The sequence below is a fragment of the Phyllostomus discolor genome, chromosome 8 (genome assembly GCF_004126475.2).
Source record: "Phyllostomus discolor isolate MPI-MPIP mPhyDis1 chromosome 8, mPhyDis1.pri.v3, whole genome shotgun sequence".
Taxonomy (NCBI): Eukaryota; Metazoa; Chordata; class Mammalia; order Chiroptera; family Phyllostomidae; genus Phyllostomus; species Phyllostomus discolor.
The window spans coordinates 87,844,355-87,859,916 of NC_040910.2; the positions used below are offsets into that span (position 1 = coordinate 87,844,355).

The 15,562-nt window shown below is 38.3% G+C and overlaps 1 protein-coding gene across 4 annotated transcripts in view; it reads right to left on the reverse strand.

Annotated features, from left to right (window-relative positions):
- Nucleotides 1-15,562, reverse strand: part of CEP112 (centrosomal protein 112) — a 334,383-nt gene that overhangs the window by 163,000 nt on the left and 155,821 nt on the right. For all 4 annotated transcript variants that reach the window (XM_036033460.1, XM_036033461.1, XM_036033459.1 and 1 more), the window contains one exon: nt 15,041-15,223. In XM_036033460.1, coding sequence (XP_035889353.1) covers nt 15,041-15,223 — 183 coding nt within the window. The remainder of the gene's footprint in view (nt 1-15,040; nt 15,224-15,562) is intronic.

Genomic DNA, 15,562 nt, shown 5'->3' on the forward strand with positions numbered 1-15,562 from the left:
GCTCAATTCCCTTTCTCAAAATAAACATACACAGTAAAACTAGGTCCTTTCCAGTTGAAAATATTTACATTTCTATAAACAACAAAATCACATTTTAAAGAAAATGACCATTCTTATAAAGGTGGATGTTGAAATGTCCCACTGTTCCAAGTCCAATAGCTCGTAAGTACTGCCCCCTCCGGTAGGCTGTAATCTTCCACGGTCACGATGGGTCAAACCCTGAAGCACACACCTGTTTGCTTTTGACAGCTAGCGTTTAGTCCTATGAGGACACCACTGGAGGGCAGGGACTGAAGTGCGGGGAGAGAACAACCTTCTCCAGTGGGGTCAGGCAACAGACTTGGGAAGCAGAGAGGAGTGAGAAGTGCCCTCCAACCCAGAGAGAGCAGATTTCATAGACAGGTGTCCTACCCACTTCCCCGCAAGAAGTTGAACTATAATCCTTTCACCTGTCCCCTGTGTTTTCTATCTGAGGACAGGAGCATCTTGGGGTTTATTTTCCAAAGGGAGTGGCTCTTTCCTCTTTTGTATCTAGGCGACTACAGTTTGGGCATTACTAATTGTAGGCACAGTTTCAAAGGTGAAGGTTGTTGCTGTAAGCATTACCTACCTCCTTGCCTGCACTTCCGGAATCTTTTCCTTGCCCCCTCCCTCCAGCTCCAGATGACCAAGTCTTCTGACCACAACTCCTGTGTGGAATCCCTCCAGGAAGTTACCTTCCTGCAGTATTCCTCTTCCTCGCCTTGACACTCCTTCCACCCATCAAAACTCCCACCTCTTTAGAGAAATGGATTTCCGCTTGATGACAGCAATTTAAGTAGAATCAACTGAACAACATGGCGGCCAGGACAGTTGCCTTCTCCACCTCAACGTCGTTTGGATGCTCCCTTCTGGGGAGACTTCCCTTGTCCCTTCAGGCCAGCGCAGCCTTCTGAAGGGGGATGCAGGGCGGCTGACCAGATGACAGCCATGACGTCACTTGCAGTGCTCTGTGTACTTGCTAAATGGCCCGGCAAGATGGTGAACCCTTCCAGGGAAAGGCTTTGCCCTTTGTTTTTTTATACCTCCTCTCAGCACAGTGACTGCTACCCGAAGGTATATGCTAGATGAAGAATGAACAAGAGATAAATGAAGGAATCCTTGGAGATATGGTTTGATCGTAAAAGAAATCATTTGTTTTTCTTACCATATATTTTCATTCATTTAAATTTTAAAAGAGTTCATGAATTACCTATTCTAGAATCATTTTATTGTATATATTTATTTTGACTTTTTAAATGCAGGCATGAGTTGCCTAGTCAAGGCAAATGAATTAAATAAAGAAAAGAGCAAGCAAGAGAGAGGATGTTAGCCCAGAGAAATTCTACTAGAGCTATTCGAGCAATGTAACCAATAGATCCTAGGCATGGCAGTAGACTGTTCTGGAGTGGGAGCTCCCTCATGGCCAAGTGCATCAGTGTGAGAACCTAGGCATTTGCAGGGAGCTAAAGAGCAGCTTCTGACCAACCTCCTTATGTCCTGTGAGCTGATTTGGAGCTAGATATGCCCTCCCTTTGACCTCAGACCCTCCCGCACTGGGCTCTTGTACAGGCCAGGCAAAACTTGGTCCTTTTTACCTCCTTGGGTGATCCAAAGGACCGCTGCTTCCCTAAGAGAGCTAGGAAACCTTTGCTGGTAGAGCTGGTGAGCCTCTGGGGGGACCCAAACCCTCACTGTGCCCAGGAGCAGCAGTGGGACCCAAGGTACTGGGCTGGGCATGTAGTGGATCCTGTCCACATTGCTAAGGAAGCCTCGTTGAGTGTTGCCTGAAAATCAAGCCTGACTCTGCCACTAAGTGCCCAAGTGGCTTCATTCACCTGGGCCTCATGTTTTCAATCTCTGAAATGGGCTCCCTGACAAAGTCCACGTCCAGCTGTGGACTGGTATTCTCCAGACATTTATGCTGCATGGCCACAGTTCACTTATTAAGATAAATAAACTAACATTGATATGGTTATTCAAAAATATTTTCTCACTCCAACTTCTCACAACAATCCATGAATTAGGTATTATTCTTGCTTCCCCCTGCCCCACCCCGTTGGCTCCTGAAAACCACTTCCTCTTGGTTCCTTGCCTGTGATTTGTGACCCACTTTCTCAGCCTTCTTGTCTACTTCTATTTCCTCCATCTTCCCTCAGGCACTGAGTGCCTTCTGTTCTCATTCTGGTCCCCCTCTTAGGACATCTCATCCTCCCCGCTGGTATCCATTACCATCCACCCAGATGGCTCTCAAATCTTTACTTCCAAAGGAGATCCCTCTTTGGAACTCCAGTCCTGCATTCCCACTAGCCTAAGTGGCACCGACACCTAACTGTTCTGAGGCACATCAAACCACGACTCTGAGGCTCCTCTCTCCCCCTCACCGTCACATCAACTCTCCTCACTGTCAGTGCCTTAGCTAAGTCTCTCATCATCTCTCCCTGGGTGACTCCTAACTATCACCCGGCTTCCCACCTCGCTGCCTTCCTCTGCTTAGTCCTCTGCTTGAAATTCTTCAGTGACTTCTGACTGTTTGCAGTTACGATCTCTAAATGTTTTTATTAGACACTTCTAAAAGAGAAAGCTGGGGCGTGCAAATCAGTGTGTATATGTATACATCTGTAATATTACTATTTTAATGCATTATGTGAGTTATAAAATGTGTACAAAATAGGTATTTTTAAAAGATTAAATATAAATACACATAAATAGAAGTTCTGTCTTTTTTCTTTCTGTATCCTAAAGGACCCTACTTGGGAGAACGCTGTTTCAAATAATTACCAGAAGGGACAGTACGTGTCGTAAGTAGGACTCTGAGGTGGAGAAATGGAAGAGACAGAAATGGCAGCAGAGATGGACAATGTGAACCCCGTACGGAAGACCAGTGTTCAGGGGGACCCAGCTGAGACTTTCAACATGGTATAAAGTGTTCTCCAGCTATTGGTCATGTTACTCCTTCTGTTTAGAATACTTTTCCTATTCTAATTTGCATTGCAAATTTATACTAATTTTTAAAACTCAATGCATATGATAGCTCTTTTAATGCAACCTTTTCTGGTCACTTCCCCAGCCCCTATGTCCCACACCGCATGACTGCCATATCCTCACTTGGAATCAAAGCATCTTTTATCACTTTATTGCACTTGGCTCTATATACATCTGTAACTCCAGAAGGCCTGAAAGCTGGGCCTTCTAGAGGAGGCCCTGGAATGTGATTGTCCATTTCCATGCTGGTAATTTCACCGGTACCTTATGTTTCTGGTGGGTAAAGCAGGCATGTAGGCAAAGTTTCCAGAAAGAGGAACAGAGGGTATTAATCTCCCTCAACCCCATAGAATGGTGAAGAAAGTATCTTAAAAAGCCTGATTAGATCATCACACCAATCATGTGGTATAATCAGCAAAAAGGTGCCTTTATGGGGACTCAAGGGCCAGGACAGCTTGTCCTTCTACAAAGTGTGTTACCATGTCTCCTATTCTGTGCAGCCGCTGTTGTGTGGTAGGATATACCCTTTGTCTATGTTCAAGGAAGGTACTTTTCCTGCTACCCGTTGATATGAATCCTATTACCCTCCTTTTATGACAGACGCACAATGCCTGGTTTCCCATAGCCTATAAGCTGGAGGGCAAGGATGATTTCTTTTTTAATACTCCAAGGTATAACAAAGTGCCTGACACATCTAGGAGCCCAACAGATGCCATTAAATGAGTGTGTGAATATTACAGATGTGGAAAATGATGATTAGAGATACAAAGTGGGTAATTCAGGTTGACCAAGCCAGCAAGTGGTAGAGACTGTCCATGAACCAGCATCTCTGTCTTCATATTGGACAAGAAATTGGGCATTGCACCCAGGTCCATACTTGAATTGTGACCTATATGCTGGTGATGTCCAAATTCGTACTTCTGGAATCTCGACCTGCACATCCAACTCCTGGTCTGATACATCTCCATCTGGAGACTTAAGATGTAGCTCAAGCTCAGCTTTGCAACAACAGTTGCTCTTGCTTGTATTTCCCCCAACTCATCTTCATCTTCAACATCGCCATCTATCTAGCAGCTCAGGCCCAAACTCTAAAGAATTCTTCTTTTCCTCACTCCCCACACCTAACCCAACAGAAAGTCCCACTGGCTCAAATACATATATCGTACAGACATCCAGGACGGTACACTACAGCCACAGTGGCCTTTGAAGCACAAGTTGGACCATGTCACCTTACTGCTTAAAAGCCTCTGCCTTTCAATCGCATTTACAATCAAATCCAAACTCCTCAAAGGCCCTCCCTGCCCTGCACCCGCTGTGCTCATGCCATGCCGGCCTCCCTTTTCTTTTCTCACGGGCATGATTACTCTCCCACAGGGCCTCTGCACCCGCTGTGCCCTCAGTCTGGCTGGCTTCCCCCATCACATCTTAGCTTCAGCGGGCCCTCTCTGATGGCCAGCTACCACAGTCGTTCAGCCACTGTATCATCTCTCTCCTTTAGTTCTCCACCCCCCAGTCATTGCTGTGTGATGCTCCCCTATTCACGTGGGTTTTATGTGCTATCATCTGTCTTCCCCCAGTTCAAGTGGAAGTCCCTTCAGAGCAGAGTACTGACCTGTCTTGTTCTTTGAGGTGCCCACAGCTGGAACCCCCTTAGGGCCCTAGAGGCCATGCCCTACACAGCTCCGGGACCACGTCAGGATCTGAAAAGCATCTCCTAAGGTGTGCTCCCCAGCCCCAAGGCCTGGCACCAAAAAACACTTGAAAAGTCTTAATTGAATAAATAAATCAAGTTGAATAAAGTCTGTATCATAAGAAAGTTCACATACTTAATTCTGCCTATTTTACAGATGGGAAACTTATGTAGAAATAAATTTGATTTATGTATTATTTGAAGAGTCACAATGACAAAAGTTTCCAAGTCACAGAGTCCCATTTTGTCAATATCAATATGGAGCAATGAGATTTCAAAGAACAACCAGAATAGTTAACAATAATTAGGATTTTGATGAGAATATCATGAAATCCTTATTTCTGAACTGGATGATTATTTTTCATGAAACACCCACTTTGTGGCACTGGCCCGTGATGCTCACTGCATGTCACTAGACACGGCTGGGGAGGTGGCGTACAAGGGCGCATTCTCCCATGTTTCCCACAGCCCGAACCAGCATCTGCACGCCGGGACTGACTTCACAGTGAGCGGGAACACACTGTGCCTCCTGAACTCATGGCTTTTGTCTAAGACAGCTTTGGCAGTAATTTTTGAATAATTGAAGAACAAAAGGTTTTCAACCCTCACACTTCACTTCTCTTGTTGCACATGCCAGCATCACTTTATCTGGAGCCATTATAAAATTTGCCCAACAAGCGAGCCTAACGTTTACATTACAAAAAATGTTTTCAGGAAACATTTGGTGAACACATGCATTTTGTACATTAAATGACATCTTTGCAAATAACAAAATAAATAAGGCTCCACTTGACCCTAGGGATCTGGGGTTTGTTTCATTAATAAATACTGACTTAAAGAGCAAACTTAAGATGAATGAATCACCAATTTAATTTTAACCTTTTTAATGACCTGCAACTTTCAAGTCCTTCTGCTGGAAAATTCCCTTGTTTTGAGATGCTAGGTCTGGTCAGATTGTTGGTTCCACGTTCACTGAAAACTCCTCTGTTCCAGAGAGCGATAATGTCAGTGAGATGCACACACAGGCGTGTGCACTTCGCACATGTGCATACGCACACCTCGAGACTAATGCTACACTGCAAAGGCCCCATATCCAGGACACACACTTCGGGAAACTTCATTCTCTGAGGAATGAATTTGTTCACTCATTTTCAAATATAACTAATGAGTTCAGGCCTTGACTTCGTACCTAAACAAATCAAAGTACACCAGAATAATAACACAGGTTTTCAGATCCTCCAAGTCTAGTTGTACATTGTTTCTTTCTAATTTCTCATGATCTATTTCCAACCTCCCAGTATACAAATATCCAATGGTACCTGAGAAGCCAGATAACAATATAAAATAATTGTGAAAACAAGTAAAAAAAATAATTTTCACTAAATTTAAGTATTTGTTTCAACTGAAAAACATTACCTCAAGTTTCACATTAATCTACCAGTTCCAATGTTTTAGGTTTCAGTTAGGCCAAGTTTTATAACTGAAATGTTTCCTCCCAATGATGATATTTTTCAAATACTTTCTATACATAAATATTAAGTAGTTGGAAAGGGACTATTATTTTCATGTAATGCCTTGCTCTCCTCCTCAAAGAGGAGTTTAAGGTCGCCCTGACATCAATTTCTGTCATTTTTCTCATGAAAAATGCTCAGGTGTTAAATATCTATCATATCATACAACTGTGCATGATTCCAATTAGTCCTGAATGGAAGACAAAATGACAGTTTAATAAGCTTCAATTTGCCAGCCCTTTGAACACAGAATGATATCATCATTTTGCCAATCATTTCTTGCACTTTGGCTTCAACCTCTTTGTCACAAAAAATTACCTGAAATATATAAATAAAGACATCGGGGATGGCTCTTAGAGAACTGATTGAGTCAGAAATCCAAAAATGACTTTTCAAAGGCATCAAGGAAGAAGCGTTCTTCACCCAATATTTCCTCAAAGATAATTTCTGTCAACACTCTTAGTAATTACCCTGAGGTCAGGGTGAAGAGGAGAAACAAGAGCAATATGCTAAAAATAATGGAATGTATTCTTCCTTATGTCAATGGGACTGACATTCAGCATGTGGAATAATGGTTTATCTCTGGGGTTTTTATGTAACAACTTAATTCACCTGAAAACTTTTCATTTTGACTAAAATAACTCTAGAATTAAGCCAAAATTCTATCAACATAAATTGTTTTTGAGGATTCTAAAAGAAACACATTTTCTAACTATTCCCTGTATTTCTACTGTGAAAGTCCCCAAGTTTGAACTTACTTGACCTCACTCTAAAAGGTTCTAACTGCTTTCATGTAATGGGACAAAACACCTAAGTTCCTTTAGGGAAAAAATACTAACACTGAAGTCTTTGAGATATAAAGGTTCATTCCATAAATTAATGGATCATATGTAATATTGCAAGTTAATATGTGATTCTAACAGACATTCATCTATAATGAACCATTCACAACATACCATACTCACCAGTACTAAATTCAAATTTCTAAGCAAATTTTATAGAGACTGGTAGGTCCCATTGACCTAAAAGCTTATTAGATTCTTACTCTGGACTTATCTTATTTCAGTAATAATGTGAAAACTTAAAGTGAATCCATTTAAAATCATATTTTTCCATTCTACAAATCCTGAAATTTGTGGGAAAGAATTCATTTCCAAATAAAATATTAAGAAGTACATAGCTCTTCAGAGTTTAATTTGTCTCAGAACAGAGGCATTGCCATGGCTTGTGGCTTTGGAGAAAGAGTCATACTGTTGGCCAGAATCTGATTTGGATTTACATAGTCTGAGTTATGGGTATCATTATTTTAAATCTAGCAGTGTATTTATAACCCAAGATTGCAAATATAGTGGAATCTATGCAGAATAAATAAAATTCAGAGACCACAAGCTTATACATAACAGGCCACTGCCCTAAGTCTCAGCTACATTAACTACTAGTTATGTAACCTGGGGCAATTTACTTATGCTTTCTGAATGTTTTTTCATCAACAAATTGGAAATACATATGGTCGCCTTCTGACCCATGTGAGAAGGTCAAAACAGAGTTTCCAAATAGGAAATACAATCCTTATAGGTATCGGAAGGACTGAATGGGATAATGCAATGTAAAAAACCTAGCAGGGAGCTTGGCACGTGGGAAGCATAACAATAAATATTTGTTGCTGCTACTTCTGTTAAACATACAAGCATAAAAATTCAGTGTGGTTCGAGGAGGTACTGCTTACTAAAACTGGAACTCAAGCAGCATGATTCAATTATGACTTTGCAGCAACATCAAGTGTGGCAAATCACTGAAAGAAATGCAAATTGCGAAGAGAATCTCAGCACGGGGGAACAAAGAGTACTAGTGCCTGTCTCCCATGCCAGGCAAAGATTCACGTATAGCCCTGTTCCTTTTTCCCCATGTCTAAGTCTCTCCAAAAATCTACAACCTTTCTTGAGAGGGGCTGTGAGATAAAGAGCACTGAATTAATAGTAAGAAGCCCTGGCTTGCTAGTTCTGTGACCTTGGGCAAGATAATGCCCTTGAACCACAGGTTCTTTATGTGTAAATTAAAAATAATTGGATGTGCTCATCTCTTTAGATTACTTCGTCTGACTCTATTGTTGCTGGGTGCTGCGACACCTGATGTGGCTAAAAAGCTCCTTGTCTGCCGGAACACGGTGTACACATGGACTGGCGCTCCCTTGCCACCCCCACTCTGCAGCGCGGCAGTTGCCACCTCACATCTCCTGTTTTCAGTACCTCCAGTATTGAATTATTTCTTCTTCCAGAACAATATTAATATTTCTAAAGAACCTGTTAAGTATAGTGAGAACAAAAAACAGATTTTTAAAGCAATCATTATTAATTGAGATTAGGTTGCTAATTCAAAGAAAATACTTGATATATTATTTGGAAGGCTCATCTTTAAAAAGAATATTCTTTATCTGAAAGTAGACCACATGCCATCGAATGTGGTTTCTATGGTAACTGCCACAGTTAAAAAATATGCATAGGACTAAAGATATACTGTATAATATTTCTACAGATGAATCACTCTTAGAGAAATCAATTTCTTTGGCTCAGCCTATTTTCATTTTTAAAACTTAATATAATTTTCTCCACAATGAGGACCAAACTGAATTATTTATAACAGCTTAATTGTAGCTATATATGCTACCTTTTGCTTGTAAGATGAAAATAATTATAGAATTACACTGGCAAAAGAAAACTGGTGACCTATATAAAATGTAAACTTTACTTGAAAGGGCATCTCCTTATATTTTTTCCTAATTACAAACCTAAGAAATAGTATTCTTATACACAGTAATATATATAATGATATGTAAATATAATATATATTAAACCAATATGTAATGACATTAGACACCCCACTACTGAACACTAATAAAATGAGATCTTTCCATCAATGTATCTACATCAAAATGGAGAAAGACTTTGGTCCTTTTTGGGAAATTTTGTATAATCTATGGTTTTGATGTCAGAAAAACAGTACTTCCCCCATAGGCTTTTTAAAGTGGCTTAGTTAGTGAACGCTCTATATTTTAAATGTACACAGGAAGTTCTTGGGCTATCTTAATAGTATACACTCAGATAATACTATGAAATTTCATTTAAAAAAGTAAATTTAAAATTATAATGTGGGGTTTTACCACAATTCCATTATTTGTGAAATAATAAAGTGAATTGTTAGAAACATTTTCCCACAAACTCTTCTAATGTCTGACATTAAACATATATGAGAAAGGTAAAGAGATTAAGCACAAAAAAAAAAAACCCTCATAAACACAGACAATAGTGTGGTGATTACCAGAGGGAAAGGGGTGGGGGCAGGTGGAAAGGGCACAGGGGGATAAATGGTGATGGAAGGAGACTAGACTTGGGGTGGTGAACATGTGATGCAGTGTGCAGATGATGTGTTACACAGCTGTACACTTGAAACCTGTATGGTTTTATTAACCAATGTTACCCCAATAAATTCAATAAAAATGAAATAAAAAACATGTACATTGCAGCAAAACCCACTTAATACTTAAAACCCCTTTCATTCCACTCCTCTTCCCTCTAATACAAATACCACAGGGTGTGAGGGGATGAGTATCAAAGTGTGGTGTGTACACAGCTGGAAGGCCAGGCAACCACTCTGATGTGAGTGCACATGTTACTAGGGAGGGGAAGGGAGCACGGAGCAGGGTTACGTTAACAGCAACAGCTTTATTACATTGGGGGGAGATGCAGGTCACGCAGTTTGCTTTGTCCATGCCATCAGTCCAGTTTGACTCAAAAGAAGTAAAAATTTTCACTACCTCAAAACCAAGCTCGTGATATTAGTGAGTAAATATTGATAATGAAATAGTATTTTGGTTTTATAGGTAGGATGTGAACCATTTTAGTACAGGTAGAAATATCCTATATTCCTGGACCAAACTTGATTTTATATTGCCTACAGTTTTCCATACTATACATTCAGAAAACAAGAGAATCAGATGTAAGAGAGCAAGAGAGGGAGAAAACAAATATACTTGGAAATTAACACTAGGGCATTAACTTTAAGACTATTTCCAATCTCAGACATGCTCCTAATTTTTACTTCCTGAAGACACTCCGTAAGGGTTTCTGGAGCAGTCATATAATGATAGTACCAAAATTTGCTAGGCTTGTGACTTAAAATACACTTTTTTTGATTTATAGTATCTACAAAATTGGATCTTTCAAAGTAGTTGTGTTTTTTTGATGTTGAGAATAACTGAATTCCCAATAAATTAAAATAAAATTTTGGTACATGGAAATAAAAACTGCTAATGTATTTTAAAACATAATTAAAGAATCTAAGATTTTCCCACCAGATTTAATTTCCAAACATTTTAATACAGAGAACACAATCAGTTATTTTAGTCAGTGTCCTTTATATTAAGACCCATGACAAAAATTACTCACAAAGTTGATAGCCATGAACAACAACAACATGAACTGGTATGGCTGTCTCATTAGATAATAATAATCACACAATTTATCATATTTCCCTCTTTGCTATGGCTTCCAGGCAAGTGCAGAACTAAAACCTGTACTTAACCAAAACATTTTTTAAAGTATGGATTTTCTGATGTGGCAAATGTCATTCAGTGCTTAATTATTATTTCCAGTTATATTTTACCTGTTTAAGCATGTATTTATTATAAAATGTTGCCTCTCAAATCCTTTCTGAAAGTAGTTGGCAGATAAAGAAGTTAAAATCATGTGTTTTCAATAGAAAAATGCTTCCCCCTCAAAAGCCCAAAGACCATGTAGGTTTAACAACAATTTTCAGAATACACGTCTTGTTAAATCTGTCCTTAGGCAGTCTTTGAAGAATGATGGCCAGGCCTAATCCATTGCATGAACCCACATTCAGCTTATTAATGGAGATTTTTATCTTGTGCCCAGATTCCCAAATTCATGGAAAATAATGTTGTTGAGATATAATTTTAAAAATTAAAACTGTTTCACCACATATATATTTTCAGAAAACTTTCTGGTAATATAAGAGAGGAAGAACAGGATTTCTGAAAACCCCACATTTTAGAATCAGTGATAGGTGCAGCCTCTTACTGTGAATCAATATGGCAAAATCAAGATGATCTGTCTATCATGCCAAAGTTGTTCATATTAGAATCAATTCTCAGTTTAGGAAGTCAGTGAAGGCATTGAGATGGCAATGTTAGGCAAGACCTGTTTTACTATATACAAATTCTAAGTTTCACATATTTTCTGATGATAACCTGCAAATCTGTTATGTCTAATTTGCATTAATCTGATGGTGGTTCACTGTGGCTGCTTTGGTCACCTGACCCTTGATGTGTCTGTACCTTAGGTCACCTAGACAGCTGTCCTAAGATGGTGACACCATCTCTGGGGTGGATCACAAAGGTTCTCTGTAACAGTCCCATGCACACCACTCACTGTGGCAACAAACTGAAAGATCACACAGTCTCTAAGTGGTTCAGGGCCCTAAAAGAACAACTATGAGATCAAGGACCCCAGGTCCTGTTTTTATCCTAATTCAAAGGGGTAAATTGTACATATTCTCTTACTACATTGCAGTTCAATAGCAAAACAAGAATTACATGCAGAACTATCATGGTATAAGAAGCTTTACTAGAAAAATCATCAGGAAAATATAAATTATCTGTACTATATAATTGATTGCATCAATCAAATCCTTCTTTAAAATGATTTCAATAAGAAGGATCTGGCAGATGAGAAATATCTGATAATGAGGTGGTGAATTTCTACATATCTTTGTATCTACTGATCTGCATGCTTTTTTGTATGCCTTGTATGCTTCATGCCTTGTATGAGGTTGGTAAATTTAATGTGCACTTCAGCAAATGACACCAGAAATATCCTACCATTGAAAATCAAGGTATTATGACAGAAATATGGTATATGCATGGGATAATTAGCCAAATGTACCAAATAAAATGAGGGAAATGGTTAATTGTCCTAGTTGTGTTATTGTATCTCATTATTTCTACATAAAACAGAAGTTACTTGAATAACAACTAAGCACAACCAAGCTATAATAATTATACAGCATATTCACCAAAAAGGACTTTCTGGTTGATATATGATTCACCTTATGGTAGGTAGCTGTACTTTATAATAATGGTTTTATTATCCATATGCAATATATTACCCATTTAAAAAGGTCAAAAGAATATTGTTTATTTAACATACAATTTTTAGCACATTGTATGCATTCAAGAATCTGATGGAAGAAAAGCAGCAAACAAAGACATAGTATCTGAAACAGCTATTTCACTGGCCTTTGGTTAAGTATTTCAACTAGTCCTTCCCACAAAATGGCCTCCTTTGCTAAACGGAAGCAGCCAAACATGAGCTGAAAATCAAATCTCTTCAGAATCCAAATAAAAAAATTATTCAATCCAATATTTAAGATACTTGTGTTTGTTCTGCATCAAACCACAAAACAGTTATTTGAAAAAATGATCTATTTTAAAAAGTATATGCTCACTTTATTTTTTTGAAAACAGTGAATGGAATTCAGGACTTAAAAGGTATCATACATTAGATTAATTAAAACACAATCATAAAAGGATATATTTAGAAAATTTAGGACTTACCTGAATGAAACTTTGAAACAATAGCCTCAATGAATAACCAAAAATAAATACAAAATACTACCATTTGGGTGTACATAAAATTTTTAAAAATATAACTTAATTTCTTTAAAAATATCTTCTCTAAATTTAACTAAGTATATAGCTTACACAGAAAATCATTTCCCTTTTGATCAAGAATGCTTTCAGCCTGTCTTGCCCCTGTTGACCAGCATTCCCATGGCAGCAATTCCAATTGTTCCAAAAAAGACTCAAATTATTAGAAATACAATCCTGTGCTACAGAATTTGAAGAGGTTATATGGTCCTCATACTTAATATTTCAATTAGAATAAATTTAATTAATAGCCTGATTATATGTCCCCGTGGCTTAATTACATGTAACAACTCTAAAATTTCCCCTTTGTTATCACTGGGTGAACCGCACCCTACCTAGGGCAGACACGACATAGCCAAAACCACAAAGACGTCCTCTAATTTTGGCCTCCACTTGCGTTGGCTTTCCACAACAGCACTAAAATAGTAGTTAGTTATATAAATTAATGAATTTTATTGTATCAATTATTTAATTCTACTAGGTAAACAGACACTACACCGATTTACAACTCAAACATCATATCACAGAAGACAATGGGAGACTTAGCATCATCTCTGAAGGAGAAATTAAGTTTGAAATTATTCTCAATAAATTGCATGGCTAACAATCAGAAGATCAGCATCTATTTTACAAAAGCTCTAATGAGGCTGGAGGCAAAAATATAACACACGCTGATTTAATAGGGACCACTGACTATTCCGGTACTATGGGTACTATAGTGAGACTACATTCTTAGTCAGCAATCCCCAGAAAAATGAAAATAACTTTCCTATAAATGTATATTACTGACCAAAAAACCCGTGCTGAGTATATCTATATTGCCCGGTCATTGTCGGAAAGTAAAAGACTCAAGGTCAAATGAAAAATAACCAATAACTCCCATTCTTTGCTTTACCGCCTCCCACTCTTCACTCAAGACATTAACACCTATTTAATCAGTAGTATTTTCATATTTAGATCATTATAAAATTGTTTAAATACATATTAAAACAAATAGAAGATTTATTTCAGTGTTTAAAGTTATGTTACTTGGGGAGGTAGAATAACTAGGAAAAAGCTTATGTGTGATGTAGGTAACAAGATTAGATTTCAATGGTAAAGAGACTTATTGAAACCTAGTGTGTTATATGGTTTTATTAGAAAAGAAAATGATCTTGTTATTGTTATCAATTGCTCTTCAATTTCTCTTGAGTAAAATTTCACAGAAATCTCTTCAAGAATACATTAAAGGCCTTTGACTATATACAGGGTGGGCAAAAGTAGATTTACAGTTGTGAGTATGCGAAACAGAGTTTATTTCTATATTATTATTAATTAATTATTGTACTATTTTCTATACAAACAACTGTAAACCTACTTTTGCCCCACCCTGTACACCCTAAAGAATGTATTGTACTACAAAGATTTACGCTCAATAAGATTTTTTTCATCTGAAATTTATAAAGATAATTTTCCATGCTGACAGTGCACATTTCATCCATAAGTTTGAAGAGTCAAATGCTACCACAGCTGGGGGTTATTCTGCCAAATGGCTTCCAACAGGGACTACAGAGATGGAGGCTAGGAGGCATGCGTGTGTGTATGTAGGAAAAAGCAACAGACCTGATGGGAAATAGCCCTTCACTGGAGTCATTTTTATCAATTACCATCTGAGTGATCTAATCAAATATAGAGACTAATGAAAAAAGCAACACTAGGAAGCAAAAGCAAATATTAAAACAGCTGCTTGATTACCTACAGAGATGAAAACAAAAAGCAAGGAGTGAGGCTGATATATTTCATAGGGATTTGCTCAGGCTGAGGGGAGGGGTGAGGGGGCAGATACCTTTAAAAAAATCCATCATGAAAGGAACTGAGACAAGATTATAAAAAAGGGGCCAAGTTATAGCACACCATGGGATTTTTAATCTGGCTACCTGGGGTTTCTGTAGTTAAAGCCTTATTCATCCCTAAAACGGGGGGAGGGGGGAGAGGGAAGAAAACAGAAAAATCACATTTATATGTCAGTTTTGCAAATGATCAAGCAGCGTGCATCAACAAGAATAATAAGAAAACATTAAACGCTGATGACTTTTTAAAAAGACACCCGTTTTATCAAATATCATTGATAATTACCTGTGAATCTCGTTTCTTGAACTCTTGAATTTGATTTTCGTGCTCCATATTGGCAGCGCGAAGCTGTCTTTCCAGGTTTTCGATTTCCCGTTCATGGTCTCGGACTAGGCTATCCTTCTCTGCGTTATGCTGCTGTAATAGGTGCGTCTTCTCCTGTTCATGCTCCAGCTTCAGCTCTACTATCTGATTGGACAATGAGGAGGACAGTTCATCAACAGAACATCCTTGTCGTCATGACAACTCATGGACAGCTTAATTTTTCTGTAATTTATCCAAGTTGGAAATTTTATTTTTGCGTCATTATTACCTCACCCTTGAATACTCTCTCATTTTGGGGGGAGGGGTACCTCAATCTCCAAATATTCAAGACAGTTGGGCATATTCAATTAATCCTTCTGCAATCTGTTGACACAAATGCCTGAACATTGAAAAAAATATGCCGAATGTTAGGTATTTCCTCCCCAAGAATTAGGGTATTACTGATCAACAATGGTTATAAATGGTTAATAGTCAGTACGCTTT